Source organism: Perna viridis, chromosome 4 (genome assembly GCF_037379345.1).
Source record: "Perna viridis isolate PV_CMFRI_1.1 ecotype Kerala chromosome 4, ASM3737934v1, whole genome shotgun sequence".
Lineage (NCBI taxonomy): Eukaryota > Metazoa > Mollusca > Bivalvia > Mytilida > Mytilidae > Perna > Perna viridis.
In genome coordinates, this window is record NC_142448.1 from 7,380,105 (window position 1) to 7,398,977 (window position 18,873).

The window sequence follows — 18,873 nt, forward strand, 5'->3', positions numbered from 1 at the left end:
GTTTTTATGGCTTCTGGTACTATTGCTATCAACTTGGCGTCCGTCATCTTCGTTATCGCTTCCAATTTTTCAAGACTCAAATCCTGAGTTATTACAGGACCAAATAGAAGCAAACTTGGAATGTATTCTGACAAGAACTGACGTGATTTTTTCTTCCCATTGACTAGCATGGCCGCCGTTACTGAAATAGAAGATGTAGGTCAGACGGCAGTTTTTTGCATATATCTCAAAAACCCTTTTAGCCAATGCCAACGGGGTTTAAGTATTCATTATGATGATACTTATCTGTGGTCAAATTTTCATGAAAAATCTTTTGTGCTAATTTTGTGTTTTTATCCATGAAAAACATGAACGCTTTTACCCCCACCCCCCAAAAAAAAATGAATGCAGCTTATCAAACCAGATGAGCGATTCAGGCTCTTTAGAGCCTCTTGTCTGTTAATAGAAACAAGAAAACGGATTTGAAAGTCCAACATTACCAGACGGAAGTATTGTTCAATGTACAGAGAACTCAAATTGTCACTTGCATGTATTTACAAGTCTAAACTCTGCTAACAAATGGTGAGTAGTGAACCGTGATTTTTGCAAGTCGTACCGTAAGCAATATGTAACGTCAAATAAGATTTCATGAATTTTATATTTTATTAAAGAATTTAAAAAAAAAAGCTGTGAATGATTCATGTTAATATTGTAATGAAACAACAAATAATAAAAGAACTAAAAACTTCTTTCAATGGTGATAAACTTAAGTTAAGAACTACCAACGTCTGTTGTGAAAGATAAACGAGGGCAAAGTCTGGTCTTCAACAGATTATTACAATACCTTGAGAATCGTATAATTATCAATAGGGTATGTAAGTCTCATCACGTGGCTGCGTTGTTTCATGAGAACGGGTCCTATTTTATTTTATTTATTATTCACATAGCATTGAGTTCAATATTCAAAAGCAAAATATCTTTTTGCGTAAAATTTTAATAAGAATTTACCAATATCTAGATTGACAGGATAAAAATGTGAAGAAAACATAAAATAGAAGAATTTACATTGTGATGCAGCGTTTCAATTTCCCGGAGGTAAACAATAAAATGCAGATCGGTCTTCGGATTTCAATACGTTCTACATCGGAAATTCCGGAAGAGAAACTGAAACTAGAACGAGACTTACAAACTCTATAGAACATACATGGTGAACGCTTATACAAAGAAGAATGAAATTGTTCTTCAATAAATAATATAATAAAGTAAACAGATCTAAAAGCCTAAAAGATAATACATGGTGAATATGTACGAGAGACAACAACCCAACCGTGATGAAAAATGTCAGTTCAAGACCACTCATTGGTCTTCAATGAATTATGAGAGACCCTGACACCACTGTACAAGCTGCAGCTGGCCCCAAATAGCATTATTTACAGGTACAGCGAAATAGTCTCTTTATAATCCAGCAATAGAAAGTTAATTTAAAAGTGTAAACGAAACAAGACTAACAGGGGCCAGAAATTCCTGACTTGGGACAGGCGAAAAAAAATTCGACAGGATCAAAGAACTTTGGCGTGATCACAACCCCCTTTTAAAAAATGTCCACTGTGGAAAAATATCGCACAATTAAACATACCTACCAAACAGTTCTAAAAGGTCTTAGCCCCTTGTTAAAAACTAAATAAAGAAACTAGTTTTTTTTCTTTACAGAAAGGACAAAGGAGTACTATCAATAAACTGACACGCCAGCTCCAGACCAAATAAACCAACAAAAGTTGATAAATGTCCTCATCGTATATAACACCAATCATATTTTTTCACATGCTGGGTTGAGAGCTACGGTACATAATTACATGTAGTCATATAAAAAGGACACAACCCATGTCATGCCGAAAACATAGCGTGTTAGTTTCTATGTTTAGACTTTATGAGGAAATAAATGTTAATACTCTACAAATGTTATCTATAACAATTTGACAACAATATCATAGCTATATCCCTCACAAATTATCCAAATGCATGTTTTGTATTTCTGTTACAGTTTCGGTCCTGTGCTTGAGGCAGGTGCACCATCTATAGTTATTGGCCCTACCTTGGTGCAGTTCACTTTTCCCAGAAGGAAAAATGTTTGTCACTCTGACATTATATTTAATACTGGTGGATTGTCTGCTGGAACAGAGCACAAATTATGTTTCTTGTCATCAAAGTAAGATATCTTACATCTCTATTGTATTGATGTTTGTAATTAGCGCTCTATATATTTGCGGGTGATGACAGTTTTGAGATTAAATCATTCATCTATTAATGTCATTACCGATTTGAAAAAAAACTCTTAAAAATCCATTTTTTTAAAATACAAATGACCATTATGTGGATAATAATGCAAATAAGTTGCAAGTTTCATCAGGCATAGGGTAATTGATAATGAATTAATGATTTAGTACCAATCAAGATATTTATAATTAACGTTAAACAATGCAATTTACTAGGAAAATACTTTAATTCGTGGATACCAATTTTCGTGGATTAGGGAAGAAACTCATGTTCGTAGATTCTTGAATTCGTGGTTTTAATGTTTTCAGTATACACTTCTAATGAAATATCCTTTTCTTTAGGACTTAAATTTGTGGTTTGGCCTTCCCGCGAAAACCACAAAAAATGGTACCCCACGAGTAATAGTGTTGTCATAGTATATGCAGATCTGCATTTATTTTAGAAAACCATAAAATCATCCCCGACACAAATCAACAAAGTCAAGAACGATAAATTTTGCAATGTGTCAATTTCATACACAATCGTAAGTCAAAAGTGCAACAATCGAATAACAAACTGATACTGGATATGTGGTCTATATTTATTCGTGAAAAAAAATATTTAACGATAATTTTCCTTGCATTTTAAGTTAAAGCTACTCGTAGATGTTTTCACGATGTTTTTTCCTTGGATTTTAGGTCAAACGGTACTAGTAGATGTTTTAACATACAAATTGTGAATTTCACTACAGGTTAGTAAACGTAAAGTCTATCGAGAATTAATTCGATATTTGACTTGCTTTATGTTTGAAATGCAGTGTGTTAAAATAAACAATTAAATACGATTGATTGTAAATTATGTAACTTATCATGCAATATTTTATATCTTATCAAATCTTGTCACGAGAAATTATCTCTGGGATTTCTTTAAAAAGTTTTTATACTATCATTGCCGCAATAATTTTTTATGTACAGCGGTAAGAATTTAGTAAAATGTTAATTTTATTTGTAATGTATACTTAGATCCATGCAGCTTTAATCCGTGTCAAAATAATGGATCGTGCTTCTCATTTACCAATGGAACTAGGCAATGTTTATGCAAAGCAGGTTACTATGGCAACAACTGTCAGATAGGTATTATATGTTATGTATATTATATAGTCTATAATTGATATAAAAATTGAATAATCTGAAACGTTTTTTGAAAATACTAACATTAAGTTCGTAACTTTCTATTCCCATATATAAGCTATACAGAAAGTACTTATATTTGTGATTAATTCTCATACCTATCAAATTTCATGTGAAGTCTTATTTAATCGAAATGGTCGCAAAACACGTTCCTTCGACACAACGAGAAAAACAATTTTATGAACATGTAGCATGACAGGGTAAACCCGTTGAAAAACAAAGCAAAATACGAGGAACATCTCGTGCAAAACGAATTACCTGAAAGTACACAAAACAACCAACGGCAAGAACACAGCTTAAACAGGAAACATTCAACATGTAATTGACAGTTAAAGGTTATTTCCGTGTCCTGTTCATGTATATTTCATCAGGTAAATGTCAAGATGCAGTTGCACTTAAGTTAAACTGTTTAAATGGAGGTGTATGTTATGCAGACGGACAACAGAACTCATGCTTTTGTAAAATTGGATTCATTGGTGACAAATGTCAAGAAAGTAAGAGCTAAACATTAATGCAAAAAGGGGACAGGTTAAAAATATCGTTAATTTTATCCCACATTTAGGGTATCACTACGAAAATGCCGGAATAAGTCTGATATATATCGAAACAATTAACGACAAAATACAAATCTTGTTACAAAAATCAAAATGAGAACCCAACAACAAATTTAAAAAAGGTGGAAATCAGTAAACAAAGTTTTTTTCATCCAAGATGCCTTTAGTATGATACATTTTTGTAATCCAAACCGTTAGGTCACTGAAAACAGTTATTTATATCTTACATTTCTCTTTCAAAGCTGAAATACTTACGCACATGAAGTATGTTATCACATTTTTAACTATTACGTGGTATTTCACATTTACTAATATTTAACAACTTTAATTGTTTAAATTAATCAAGAGATGTTTATGATATAAGTATTGGTAACATGATATACTTTTATTCATGATTTATACTTATATGTTTTCACTATGTGAAGGTCTCAGGGAAAAACAAACGAAGGTTAGTAAATTAAGTTTGAATTGTTTAATTGAAGATCACTGAATTTATCCATTTTTCGGGAACAATCATAAAGCGTGTCGGTAGAATAAAATAAGATTGAAAACAAAACAGTAAAAACAAATCTATTGTCCCTTGGAAAACCATCGATCTATTTTATGTTTATTTGGAAGGATTGTACTGAAGTGGAAAAGTGTGATAATTACCTAATTTTTTAGATTTAGGTAAATCATTTATAACGCACCCTGCATTTGTTTTAAAAAAGACAATGATTCTTCTCACATTTTAAAGTTTAAAACATGTCATATCTGTACAGTTTTACGTGTGGTTTTAGTGCATGCGCCAAACACACAAATACCATATGCAAATAGTAATTCGTATTTAAATTTACCATGTTATTTCTGTTTATATGTTTAAATTATCACAGGATTATTAATGTCTTGACTTCCTCAAATTTAAAAAGGTGGCACTACTTTTAAATTAATTTGAGGGACGGTATACTCTATATATAAGCTGTTTTTATTCAATTGAATATAAGATCTTTTTTTTTCATTTTTAAAGACAAAGTTTAGTGACACAGGAGTACCTTCAATCATTCATTGTTATATTGGAATTCCATGCAGCATTTCAACAGTTATTATGACGAGTACATTAAACAACAGGTTAGTTGTAGTTATTAATGAGTAATCAAGGTAACCAAGGTTATAGCGGTAATCAAAATAATGTAATCCAGCGACAAAGACCAGACATGGAAATCAGACATACAAGAAACAAAAAGTAACTAAAATCATACATACAAAGTAACAAAAGCAAATGAGCAATTCGGGCTCCACTTAATCTTTCATTTAACTTTTCTTAGAAGTAATTTTGATGAACAGTGTTTCGCTTTATGTGATTCCTGGACTGGGGACGCACAGGCGTCAGTAACGTCACAATACAAAACTACGATATAAAATAATACGAAATAGCCTGGTTTCCTTGAATTAACCAACCAATCAGAAATCGTATTTACACATCAATGCAATTATTTTTACAAAGAACATTAATTTGTTTTTCAATTTTGTTATTTAAGTAAACTATATGATATTCAGAACGATTTGTACAATCTGTAAAAGAGATCAAAGATTTAAATTTTTTATACAAACCAAACAGTAATACAAAAGTGTTTACGATAATACTGTAACTTTTATATAAAGGTGAATAAGATGAAGTTGAGTGCTGTCTGTGTAAAAGCAAACAAACAAAACAAAAACAAAATCAACACGAAATACACAGAAAGTTGAATCTTAACATATAAAACTATATCACTTCTTTTTTACAGTCCAATCGTTCAAGTTGGATTTATTTCTGACAGCCTAAATGTCGAAATGATAACGTTAGGAAAAGATAATCACACAAATTCGCTTTACCATAGTGTATTGGAACTTAACCCGAAAGCAACCGGGATGAAGAAACTATGCTTACAAAATCTAAATGCATCAAGGTATTTTGAAGCACCAACTCAATGACAATATAAAAAATAATCAATTAAATGAAAAACAAAAAAATAACTAATATGTGGGGGTTCATACAAAAAGTTTCTTAAAAGTAAAAACAAAATTACACAACATGTTACTTCATTTTTTAAATTTTTTTTTGCTTTTTAGCAAAATTGTTATTATCTTTATATATCTCATAACTAATTGTTCAATTAGTCAGTATTGTATTGGTGATAAAATGTCTAGTAAATTTAACAGACATTTAGTTATGCACTTAATCATGTACAAGATATTTGCATTGGTAAATTTTGACTAGTCCCATGGTCCTTCTTTCTATTTGCAGGGTTTCCGATGAAATTTGCTTTCGTGTGAACGTTACAAATGGTATTACATCAAGATACATATTTACAATAGGACGAATTATCAAGCAAACAATAAAAAAAACATGTGTCTTTAGTATTAGATAAAACCAGAAATACACATTATAAGAAAAACATTAGATACTAAGTTAATTTATTAGAACTGTCTTTTTACTTTAAATCGGCTCAAAAACACTTAACATCTCTATTTGATTAAGATAATTATACATCAAAAGCAAAACATGGATAATAGAGTACTATGAAATACTATTCTTTTTATCTGGTTAAAAGTAAGCTTATCTACATAAATACATGTCGTAGATTCCTTATAACACACACTTCACTTTTCATTTCTTATTCCTTTCCAGGTTTACCGAAAGCAGTTTCTTTGGTAAGAATCAACATACAAGGATTGTTCAAATAAAAATGTCTTTTATGGCATTATTTAGGGATAATGATCTCAGAAATTTGATTTGTAATATAATGATGTTATAATTGCTTTGGTCATTGTGATCGAAAATTTGATTGCCATCAACAACAAAGCTATTTAAATAACATTTTCATTCCAAATCATATACTGATGAAATTGGTCGTTGTTCTAATGATTTTGGTTTAAAATACATACCCAAAATATCTTAACATACAATCTAAGTATGAACTTAGTAGTATTGTCACTTTCGCAGGATAAGAGAAATGTGATATTGATGTTTTCGCGTTTGTTCTGACAGTCGTTGTACTTCATGATGTTGTGATCTACTCCTTTACATGCGAAGCCTGTTAGTTGTCACTACACATTTAAATTTTGTTTGAATTCATGACAAACACGAATGTAATCCTCCGGTATAATGTGAGGCAGGTGTAACAAGTAGGAGGAGGACGAGTGAAGATCGTTACTAAGGTCATAGGTCAACTATTGATGACCGTTATAGGGACTTCAGCTTCTGTTATATCTGTAGCTAAAAGTCGATTAATAAACAACGAATAAAAAATTGGAAATGCAACCCAGTTAATATTTATACAAAACAGATCGACTGACAACAATGAGATAAAAAAAAACAAAACTAAGAATTGTATATAATTAACCTAGCTTATACTTTGAAATATCGATGATATAAAATCGGTTTAGGAATTTTAGTTCATTTATCATTAATTTGTTGAATACAAAAATATTTGAAAAATAAAAATGTCTACTATTTTTTTAAGCAAGCACCACGGTTTTCTATCCCTACTTTAACCAATGGAAGTACACTGGAATGCTTAGAAGGACAATCATGCCACCTTCTAGTAAAAATTATATCAATTGAAGATAAATGGTGAGATTGTTCGTGCATAAATATGTATATTGGAATCAAACACATTTAAAAAATCTATTAAATATCAGGACTTCGCTTATTCAGATTTTGCTCCAAAGTTTTGTTCTTATGTCGATTACCAGAAGAGATAAAACTGTTAAAATACATTTTAAGACAAAAATGTTCATTTTTACCGTAGCGTTAAACAAATTTTCGGAACACTTACCACTCATTAACCTATTGTGTTGACCGCACATATTCTCAAAATTATCTAATATTTTTGGAAAAGACAACATGACTTTAAACTAAATATCGGAGAACCTCTTCAGACTTGCTAGTTTTTTGTCTTTTATGATGATTCTGATGTTCATTTCGAAGTTTTTTTTGAAAGGAGATCATACCTAATATTTCTAGTAGATAAGTTTCGAGATAAATGAGACTTAATCAAGTCAATTGTTTTCGAGAGTAATCAAAAGAATGTAATCCAGGGACAAAGACCCGACATGGAAAACAGACATACACAACAAAGAACATGAAGTAACTAAAATCATACATACAACTAACAAAAGCAAATGAGCAACTCCGACTCCACTAAAAACTGGGAGCATGGACTTGGTGAACCGCTAGGGTAAGGGTCCTCTGCTTTTCTAGAAACACCCGCCGAGTTGCTCATAAAAAGTCAAGTCCGGGGTAGACAAACGAGGAAAGGAAAACTATGACTCGTTGAATAAATCAGTTTTCATGGTGCAGATGGATACACCGTAACGATCCACGAGTTATTGATTTTTGTTTGTTTGTTGGGGTTTAACGTCCGATTAACGTTTAACGAGTTATTGATTACGACCATAAACTTCTGTAGCTATGACTTCAATCTTTTAGCAATATAACCCTGTTCCAGAAGCCTATTTGTTAGAGTTCTAGCGCGATACAAAAAGTCTGCGTAGTTTCGGCAAGCTCTGGCATAACGTCTGAGTTGTGATATAAACACTCCATACGCAGGTGCTGAAGGGATGTTGCCACAGATAAAAGGAAAGTTGACAATTTTGAATGAAAAGTTATCACGTTTGTCGTAGTTTGGTCAATAGTTTTCCTTTACCATCAATTTCTAAGTGTAGGTGAAGATATGAATTTGACTTCACAGTGTCTATAGTATCCTTTATTTCAAGTTCTTTGGGATAGATGCGATGTATCAAATGCCCGCAATTAGGATTGTTTAAAAATAATACGTCATCTATATAGCGGAAACTGAGATTAAAGGATCTAGCTAAACCATATTCTTTCTTTTCGGATCAGATCAGCTACAAGAGTGAAGGAAAAGGTCGGCAAGTAAAGGAGGGCAATTTGTTCCCATTAGAATACCGGCCGTTTGTTGAAAAACACGTCCACCACACTGGACAAATATGTTGTCGATTTAAAATTTCAGCATTTTGTAAACATCTTCCTCTGTATATTTGGAAGATAATTTGGAATTATTTCTTACAACGTATGAGGAAACTCTACCAAGAACTATATATTTGTATCTAGGTGTACCATCTTTTTGGTAAAACAACGATTTATAATGTTTTTAAGTCGGGAGTATGGGGAATGGAAGTATACAGTGTTGAAAAAAAACATAGGTTTTAATGCTATTATATTCAGATAATAGTCTTGAACTGATTGTCTCCAAAAGATATTTCGAACTTTTCAGGATCCACATTGAATTAATACCACTACGGGAGTAACAAGTATTGTGGTAGGACTGTGCACCCTCTTTGACAGTTGTGAGTATAGAAGTTAAAAGTTTTGAAAGAGGTTTGGTCGTACATTTTGCAGATCCAGCTATAAAACGTTGTTTATATTGATTCTTGTGGAGTTTAGAATTCCAGTACATAGATGGTAAATCACAATCATCGTCCTTGGTAGAGAGACCAAAAGAGGATAGCACTGATTTATGGTTTTCCAAAATCTCTTCTTTGGAGAGTGTGGTAGCAGTATAGGTCTTATCACTGCTATTATTTTCTACGTCTACCTCTGATAATAAACATTGGATGTAAAATGTTTGACAGACAAAAACAAGGTTGTTTTGGGCTTTGTCTGCTGGTACAACAACATATTTGTAATATATAGAAGACAATGTTTTGGCTATATCGACGTCTTTGAAAACCGATGTAGCCTTTGCAATCATTGACCTACTTAAAACTTTCATTCGTTTCAAAATTAAAGACCTCACAGCCTTTAACCACTCTGACAGAGAATTAATGTCTTCTTGTTCTCGTTTTATCCATTTTCTTGTATAGTCCTCGCCGGGATCACAAAAATAAACATATTATATGGATTCGAAAAGCGACTTTTCACATTTCTCGAACAGTTAAATACTGGCAGATATTTTACCAACTACCCCGCCCTGTTTTGAAAAAAAGTATGTCTCAACTTTTCTATATGAATTTAATCTTTTGAATAATTTAGTATTATTTTTATATCATTTTAAAACTATAAGTATGCTGAAAATGCATGTATGTCAGTATGATTACGCAAGATAACAAAAAGAATTTTCCGTGGAATATGTATTGTCTACTTTTAAACACTGAAAAAAGAGAAGGACTTATAGCGTTCTTAAATGCAGTATTTTTCTTATATTTTTGTGGCGGGAAATATTGGTTGTAATCAGTAAGGTCAAGGGTAGTGCAACTCTAATAGTACGATAGGTATTATATAAAGGATACATGTAATATGTTGAAATATAACAAGAGTAGGTATGGTGAATATGCCAGATCATACTCATTCAAATAAGTATAATGCTGGATTCCAATTAATTCATTTTTGCTTTAGAATTTTAAATGGAGTAAAATGTATTCGATACATGGACAAATGAAATTTATCATAATTTTTTGATAATTTGTGTATTAATATGCACGTTTTTTTACTTTTCAGTCCACGTGTTTTGTCCAATATCAAACCCGAAGATGGTGTGTATATGTTTCTTTCAAAAATGAACGGAGAATGCTATGGTGATGTCACTTTTAATACAACTTTTACAATAACATATAATTCATGTTTTACGCTAAAGTCTGGATCTGAGAGGTATAATGCAACATTACATAACTGTTGTCACTTTTTATCAGTGTCTGCGGTAGAAAAAATTAAACCACTCATAATCATAAGTTACCAATATTACGGAATCGAAATCTGCTGTTCTTTTGTTTTCACATTATACAAATTGCATTTGAGTTTAATATCCTTATGTAGTAATTATTCACTAATATTGTTGTTAATATATATATATCCATCTGAGATATATTTGTTGATCGTACAATAAAAGGATACATAATAACTTTAATTGTGTGAAAAGCAAAACTGCAATTTAGATCATTACATAACATGAAGCCTTTTGTTAAAAAAAAATGACTTTTTATGAACAATATGAATGGCAAATGATGTTAGTGTGCTTAAAACATATTCAACCGGTTTCAGTTTGTTTTGTAGAATAGGTGAAAAGAGATGCTATGCTGTCAACGTAAAAAGAGGTGCCTTGCTAGGTAAGTCATATACATTTTGCCCAAATTGTTTCCTCGTTATCAAATGCACGAAATGTCTGAAGGAAAATATATAATCTACACTCAAAACAAGACTAATCGAATGTTTTAAGTTTTTGCTCGTTAAATGCAACTTATGCGTACTTTTTAGCCCGGAGCTGGCATTTTGTTTTATCCCAAGGGGGTTGTTGTCTCGTTGACATATTTAACATATCCATTCTCGTTATATGTTAACTATAATAACATGCTAACCATAATCCGCTGGACTTTTGTCGGATCAAGGGACACAGGATAGGTGAAGCTATTGGACCTAGGTATTTGTTAAGACACATCATTTCTGTTAACCTCATGGCCTTTTGTTTCAATTAAGATAGTATTATAAGTAGTACTTAAGGAGTTAAAGAAGCTTCGCTTTTCATTTTAGATAAAATTCACAACATGCAAAGGCAAAACTATAAATAAAGCCTTGGTCTGCATAGTTACACCTGTGTCCCATATCAAGAAGATTTAACGGTATCATATGTATATATATCCTGTTTTTATTTCTGCATAGCTCAGGGACAGTGTGGACAATCTGTTATATGCTTGAATAATGGATTCTGCAATAGCGCAGCGCAACCTTCGATATGCCAATGTCCATTTGGATTTTCCGGAAAATCGTGTGAAATTCGTATGTACCATTAAAAATTATTTGAATCCTTATGTATGATTTTTATATATCGAATACTTATCTTTTCAGGTTTTCTTTGCATGACTTACAAAATTTATTTATTATTATTATTATTTACCTTTTAAACATTGGCATTAAACAAGATATCGTTCCGTTCAAGCCTAGGTATATAGTTTGGCCTGAATTACAAACAGAAATTGACTATTCTTTTTCTTTCAGATCATGGAAATGTTCTCAAAGCAAATCACGTATGTATTTAAATAATTCAAAATTTACTTATCACATACTCTATACTACATGTGCCATTAGTTCACAAATTATTATAGAAATGTATGGTTCTGTGATGCTATAAAACAAACTCCAGCGCCACATTAAACACAAGACTAAGAAGAGATATGGTATACAAGTATTTTACACGTATGAGGTCAAATTATAAAGAATATTCAACAAATCTATCGTGATACTAGTAATGCACTGATTGTCTTATGATAATTTAAAACTGTGTTTTCTTTTCATACAGCTAGTTAATGTCCAAATAGGAGATTTATCACTTCCTAAAAAAATAGTTTGTGTTGTGAATGAAGATTGCATTGTTCCAATATCCATGAAATCAACATCACTGTAAGTTCTAGTAAAACGTAAAAGAAAACCTTAGAATAATAATAATAATAAGTAACATAAAAGTTATCATACATATCAATTACGTTACCCAAAACATGATTCCTTTATTACCGTCAATATATAAATTCATAATCGATGCACACTAGAATGACCGATTTAAAAGATGAAATATATTGCAGTGAGAAAGCATATACAATATAAAAAAACAAGACATCTTATATCACAATCACTAGTAAAGAGCTAGTGTATAATGTGTTTTACTTTGAGATTTAATTTTACCTTATATTTTATTAGTCCAGTCATAAGACCCAACAAGTTGAGCAATGGTTTACACCTTCTGTCCCAGAATGTGAAACAATGTGTGTTGAACCCGAGAAACTACTTGGCTTTTCTAAATATGACTGCTACTATCCCTGGAGCACATAAAGCGTGTTTGAATATCGGGAGTTATGTGTCTAAATATAGGTAAGTTAAATGTTAAAAGTGTTTTAAAGTGCGAAGAACCTGTTGCAATTGTTATGAAATGATTTCATAGAAAGTTGTTCATGATCATATTCGAAATGTCTTTGATCTTTAAGATGTTTATTTGAATCTTGGAAAAATGAACATTACAAAGCGAAATAACTGTACGATTATAAGTGGGGAAAAGCGAAAAGCCAATAGTACTTTATCACATCACTACCAAGTTGCTTACAGTGCTTTCAACCAAGACACTGATATTTCAGGGCCAGGAAAAAGTCGCTGACAGAAATATTCTATTTCAATTGTTCTTATTATGGACTGAAACCTTGTAAACGATTGAATGAAATGCACACTTCCGAACAGGGAAGGCTAATGCATATTTTATGACAAAATATTTGTATAATTCTTCTTGATATCCTGTTTGATTCTCCCAATGTTGAAATGATGAAAATAATGCATGAATAGAAATATTTTGATTTTTCAATGTATTTCCTGGTCGAGAATATGCACTTTCTGTACAAAAAAAAAAAAAAAAAAGAAAAATATTTCACTTCCAGTGTATACGAAATAATGAATACATTGCTATTGCTATGTGCGTCCCAGATTTTAAGTTGGGAATAACCTTTAGCAGCACGAATGTTAGTAAATGACTTGAAGCAACAGTTTAGAGAGAGCGCCAACAGTGTGATGGACGCGTTTAAAAAAACATCGGCATTCCAATGGTAACAAATTGTGCTCCTTTACGCGCTGACGTATTCCTTCACTCTTGTGAGGATTACTAAATAGCTCATATGATCCAATACAAAGAACAACATTAAGCCAGATCATTTGATTTCAGTTTTTGCTGTAAAAATGATGTATTATCTTTAAACCAACCTAGTTTCGGGGATATTATGCATCGCATCTTCCCCAAATAACTTCAGATAAAGGGTACTAAAGACATTGTGAAGTCAGCCTCATATCTTGACTTACACTTAGAGATTGATAGTAAAAGATAAAACATGACAAATCTATACGACAAACGCGATGACTTCTCATCCCAGTATGGTCAACTTTCCTTTAATCTTAGACAACATCCCTTCCGCACATTAATATCACCAAAGCGTGCCGTAACAACCCGGACCTTTTGTACCATGCTCGACTCCTTGAATTAGGAACAGACTTAAAATTTTATAAGCAACTCGGTAGGTGTATTTTAAAAAGCAGAAGACGTTTACCCCACCTGTGCGCCTGGTCCATGCTCCCAGTATTTGGAGGATTCTAAATTGCTCACTTCTTTTTGGATCTTTGTTCGTATAAATTTGGTTATTTCATGTATTTTGTTGTGTGTGTCTGGTTTTTCTGTCTAATCTTAATCATCGGATAAATTTCTTTTGATTTCTGCTCGAATCTTGGTTCCATTTATTTTATTCTTTTTTTTTATTAATGCCTGTTTATAGTTGAAAGAAAACTAATCGTTTATAATGCAATTGATCAAATAATAAGCGAAATAACAAGATTTTTTTTCCTCGTTTCACCTTCAAATTGCATAATGATTTTTATCAATTCTAGTGACTTGAAATTGTGCTTTGACGTTGAAGATCGAGCAGCACCACTTGGTAAGAAGAATTTATGTTGTTTTATCTGATATAAAATATTTCCTTCATAGCTTATAGGCTAAATTTGGTTATAGGTCGTAAAACATTGTAACAGATCAACAGTTCCGATAGAATGGAATATCACATTTTTTTCTGACATTATAAAGAGGCTAGTAGTTTGCTTGATATAAAGAATGTAGAGAAGCAGCGCTTGCTGATAAGAATTTATTCCAGAGATTATTGCGCCGACTAAACTAATATGACATAAAAAATCAATAAACAAAAAAAAAAAACAAAAAACAAAACACACACACACACACAAAAAAGAAAAAGAAAAAAAAACGACAACAGCAGAAAGTAGCTGTGGCATTAACCGGATCTTTTTTATCAACTGCGAGTTACAGGCTAATGTTATAGGTACTATTTTGAACAAAGAATGTTCCCCGTAAAAATGCTTATCATGTTTACGTTATTATCGATGTGACTTTTGTCCTGCTCGACAGTAGTTGAAAACTTAAACTACTAGTCGCTTGCAAATAAAATACACCCATACATAGTTCTCTTTCCACTTGGCTTTACTTCTGTTGGAGATTTTGATTGTTCACCTTCGATTAACTTTGATCACATTGGCAGACGTTTTGAATGTGTAGGGTTTATCTGTGTAGATTAAGGATAAGTGTAGTTTTATTTATAGGATGTTGAACATTGATAAATTGAAAACTTTTCCCAGGTACTACACTGGTAAAACATTACTGGTATCTTAAAATAAGGTAAAACTTCTTGTAATATACCAGTATATATACCTAAGTGCTTTAGTTATTGTATTTTATAATTAGTTTTCATTACTTATGCAATCGTCATCTGATCTGATTTTGCTCCTAGTAGAAAAAAAACATAACACGCTAAGCAATAAGATATTGTTAAGAACTATTTTATCACCGATTTAATTTTTCTTCCATTTTTATTATTTAGGGATTTCTCAAAGCAGAATGCAAAATAAGGCAAGTAGATCAAAATTAAGATTAAAACTATTTCTGCTTATGTAAAACTTTTAACAAACAAATCAAGCATTAAAACGATATTGCGTGTTTAATTAAAAAGTGTTTGAATTAGTGCAAGTGTGTGTGTATGCCTTTGTTTGTGTGTGAGTGTTCAATCATAATTATGTTCGATACACATCCGCAATATTTTAACAGTAATTCATTCAGTTGATATAAAACATCAAGAGCGTTACTATTTTACAGTTGTAAAATATTTACGCCTGAGGCTTATATTTATATTGAACTGCATCAATATCTTGTTTCCATTACTTAAAATTACAGCCCCATTTTATAGCCCCGACGTTAACAAATGGATCTACTGTACAATGTGTACCAGGAAAGTCATGCCATCTTCTAATGTTTATGCGTTCACCAGCTTATTCAATATGGTATAAACTAATTTGTATGACTTGTTTTTTTGCTGTCTTAATTTCCATAAAGTTATAAAAAATATTTTATATTGAACGTTTTAACAGCAATAAACACATACTTATATGTTGGTTTTTACAGATAGCTTGCATGCGACGCCGTTTTACTTTTCGTGTATCTGTTTCACTGACAAAAATAAAATGCAAATAAACTGAACAATATATTTTCTCACAAAAGCTGTTTTCTTATATCTTATAATTCTCCTAACTGCAAATATTCTGTTCAAAGATTTAATTTGATTGAAATTCTATATTGTTGAGAAATTATAAGGATTTGGATAACTAAAAAAATCATTGCAATCTTATGAAGAAAGATATAAGAAATGTTAAAAACCGTAAGGATAAAATGTTCAAGACATATGAATGAATACTGCAAATAGAAAATTTATTTGAATTTGTTAAATTATGTATTGCTTAATTCACAGTCCTGACTTAGAATTACTTGAGAGACCTTCTGAGTATGTACATGTCTTTACAAAGAATGAAAATCTAAAGTTTATTGGTAACTGTTTAGCGGATATTGTCGTTACATCGCCAGTAGATGCTCATGGTGTTGACAAATACTGCTTTAATGCTTTCCTCCTAAAGTAAGTGTATAAAAAAGTTTTAGTTGACTCCATAGAATTAATTCTGCTTCTATATTTATACTTTTATATCCATTTTGAGATATTAAAATGATCATGAATGACTCATTTTTATATTTCTAATACATTATGGTGGATGATTCCTTCATACCCCCAATATTTAGTAAACAGAATTATGCTTAATTTAGTTTCGGGTGGTACATTGAGCTAACGTCACTAAGCGTGCCTTAATTTTTGCCACTTATGACATTTAACTTGACTTTTACAATTCGTATTAAAAATGATTTTTCAGTTTTTTTTATTTTCTATAAAAGAAAATGACAATGTGAATTCAGCTGGTCTTCACAAAGTGTTTTAGAATAACTTGAAGCATATATTATTTTTTTCATGCATAACTGACGTTGGAATATACAAATTGATTTATTTATAATGTTAGCTTTCAAGGGGAGACCAGATGTATTTTCGTGGCCTATGAAAATGTCACAGGTAAGGATTTGTATCAGAAATCGAAGCTTATTCACTGACAACATAATTTGAAGTTGTTTTAACTCGAATTTTATTATGATGAATAGCATTGATTTGAAAATTATTTGCATTATTACAAAATTCTTATGAATACTTACTTCGAGTAAAAGAAGAGAATGCTTACTTAACCGGTGCACCTGGTCGATGCTATCAGTTTTTAGAATAGTCCGACTTTTGATTCCATTTACTTGTTACTTTAGTTATTTGTTCTTTGTTTGGTATATATTTTCTTGGTCTATTCGTTATCCCAGGATTATGCTCTTTTTGATTACATTTCCAATACTGGTTCCTTTAGTTTTCTTTTTGATCTGTTCGCTGTTTTTCCTACTTAACAATTCATGGTAGACATACAGCACTTTTCATTAACAGTTGATGAGATTTTATGGACAACTAGCATGAAGACGTCAAATCTGAATACCTCAAACACTTCTTTAACCTCCCACACCACAATTAGCACCACCAATACACGGTCTACAACTATGTCGAGGATCCAAACCACTGCAAAACTTCAAAAAACTTCAAATCGCTTGACAACCTTACAAAGAGCATCCCATTTACAGGGTGCAATTTGTTATACATCATGTACAACCTTAGCTGGAGCAAAAAAGAAAACAAATGATCAGGTAATGTGTATGTCAAGTTTACGAAATAATATTGTTCTTATGAAAAATAATACGAGGAAATAAATGGCGTTGATATTAGGGGTAACTAGCAATTTAAGAAATCTATCACACAAATATAGACCAGAGAAAGTTCACTTCCTGTCTGTCACAAAGAAGTGAACTGTTTTGGAAGGTTACTTTGTAGTCCTACAATGTTTTATTCACTTTATCATATTGACATATATTTGTATTATGCTTCATTAACGCGTTCATTATTTTTCACAAGTGTCGGTGAATGCCGATTTGACTAAAACGTTGTATTCCATAAGTTTTCTTAAAATATCTTTCCAGACAAAAGGAAACGCTCGACAGTCAAAAAATAATTCATGTTCGAATGGAAACATTTTTAGCATTCTGATTAACATGAAACCAAGACCGTGTGCATTCCAGTTATTAAAGGCAGCTGGTATTGGAGCAGGCGTGGTTGTTACTTTCCTCACAGTTATATGGTTCATCTATGCTCTTGTGAAATGCTTATGTTTGCCAGGAGGGAAAAAATCACCAACAGGCAAAATTACAAGAGAAACAACTGTGATGCCAATAAATATTCAAAACCATCCTTCAGGCAAACTCGATGCATGGGAAAAATAAATTCATCTTCTAGATATAAGGACTGTGCATTACATGTACATCTAGTAGAGTAGCACTATATATCCGAAAGGTTATTCCTTGATGTAAACTGTACCTTGCAAATATGTTAAAAATTACATGAAGTTGTAATTTACAAACGCTGCTATTTTCTTTTTTTTTTAATATTCTGCTAGATTTTTTTTTCTAAATCGTAAGTCAAGATATAAGATAATTTGTCGAAAAGGAAATAGGTCATTTATGGATATCTAATAATCAATTGAGACTGCTAATATTCGAAATCTTATATTGTCCCGTGTAAAATAAAGACAACATGAGAATAATCTACGAACCAAGTATCAATATTTATGGAGAGGCTGTGATGGTTTCCCTAGGAGAAAAAGGCTATAAATTCTAAGTAAATCATTATAGGATGAAAACAGAGTTAAATTTTCCTTAATAGATAATGATTTCTGAATTTATATTTGTTTTTCTTTCAGCAGAATTATTATGATGAATGGTTTTAGCATACCAAAGTTTGAGGACGGCAAGAAATAAACGTGCCAAAATTTAAGCTTATTTTGGTATGACTTGGGGTTGGATGAGTAAATTTAAATTTAAACTAGTGATGATTTTTGTTTTTGTATTGATTAAATAATTTTGATTCTGTTTGTT

The 18,873-nt window shown here is 31.6% G+C and overlaps 1 protein-coding gene across 1 annotated transcript; it reads left to right on the forward strand.

Moving 5' to 3' along the window:
* Positions 1-449: 449 nt before the first annotated feature.
* LOC148618695 (uncharacterized) lies at positions 450-18,869 on the forward strand. The gene is made up of 24 exons (XM_088577852.1): positions 450-561; positions 2,021-2,185; positions 2,931-2,983; positions 3,255-3,365; positions 3,794-3,916; positions 4,402-4,424; positions 4,983-5,083; positions 5,743-5,904; positions 6,243-6,283; positions 6,627-6,649; positions 7,462-7,571; positions 10,461-10,610; positions 11,013-11,065; positions 11,616-11,732; positions 11,952-11,980; positions 12,253-12,353; positions 12,648-12,818; positions 14,367-14,413; positions 15,365-15,393; positions 15,715-15,821; positions 16,286-16,447; positions 16,881-16,930; positions 17,339-17,592; positions 17,923-18,869. Exons 7-24 carry the CDS (start codon positions 5,061-5,063, stop codon positions 18,220-18,222), a joined length of 1,929 nt encoding a protein of 642 aa, XP_088433978.1. The 5' UTR covers positions 450-561; positions 2,021-2,185; positions 2,931-2,983; positions 3,255-3,365; positions 3,794-3,916; positions 4,402-4,424; positions 4,983-5,060; the 3' UTR covers positions 18,223-18,869.
* The last annotated feature ends 4 nt before the right edge of the window (positions 18,870-18,873 follow it).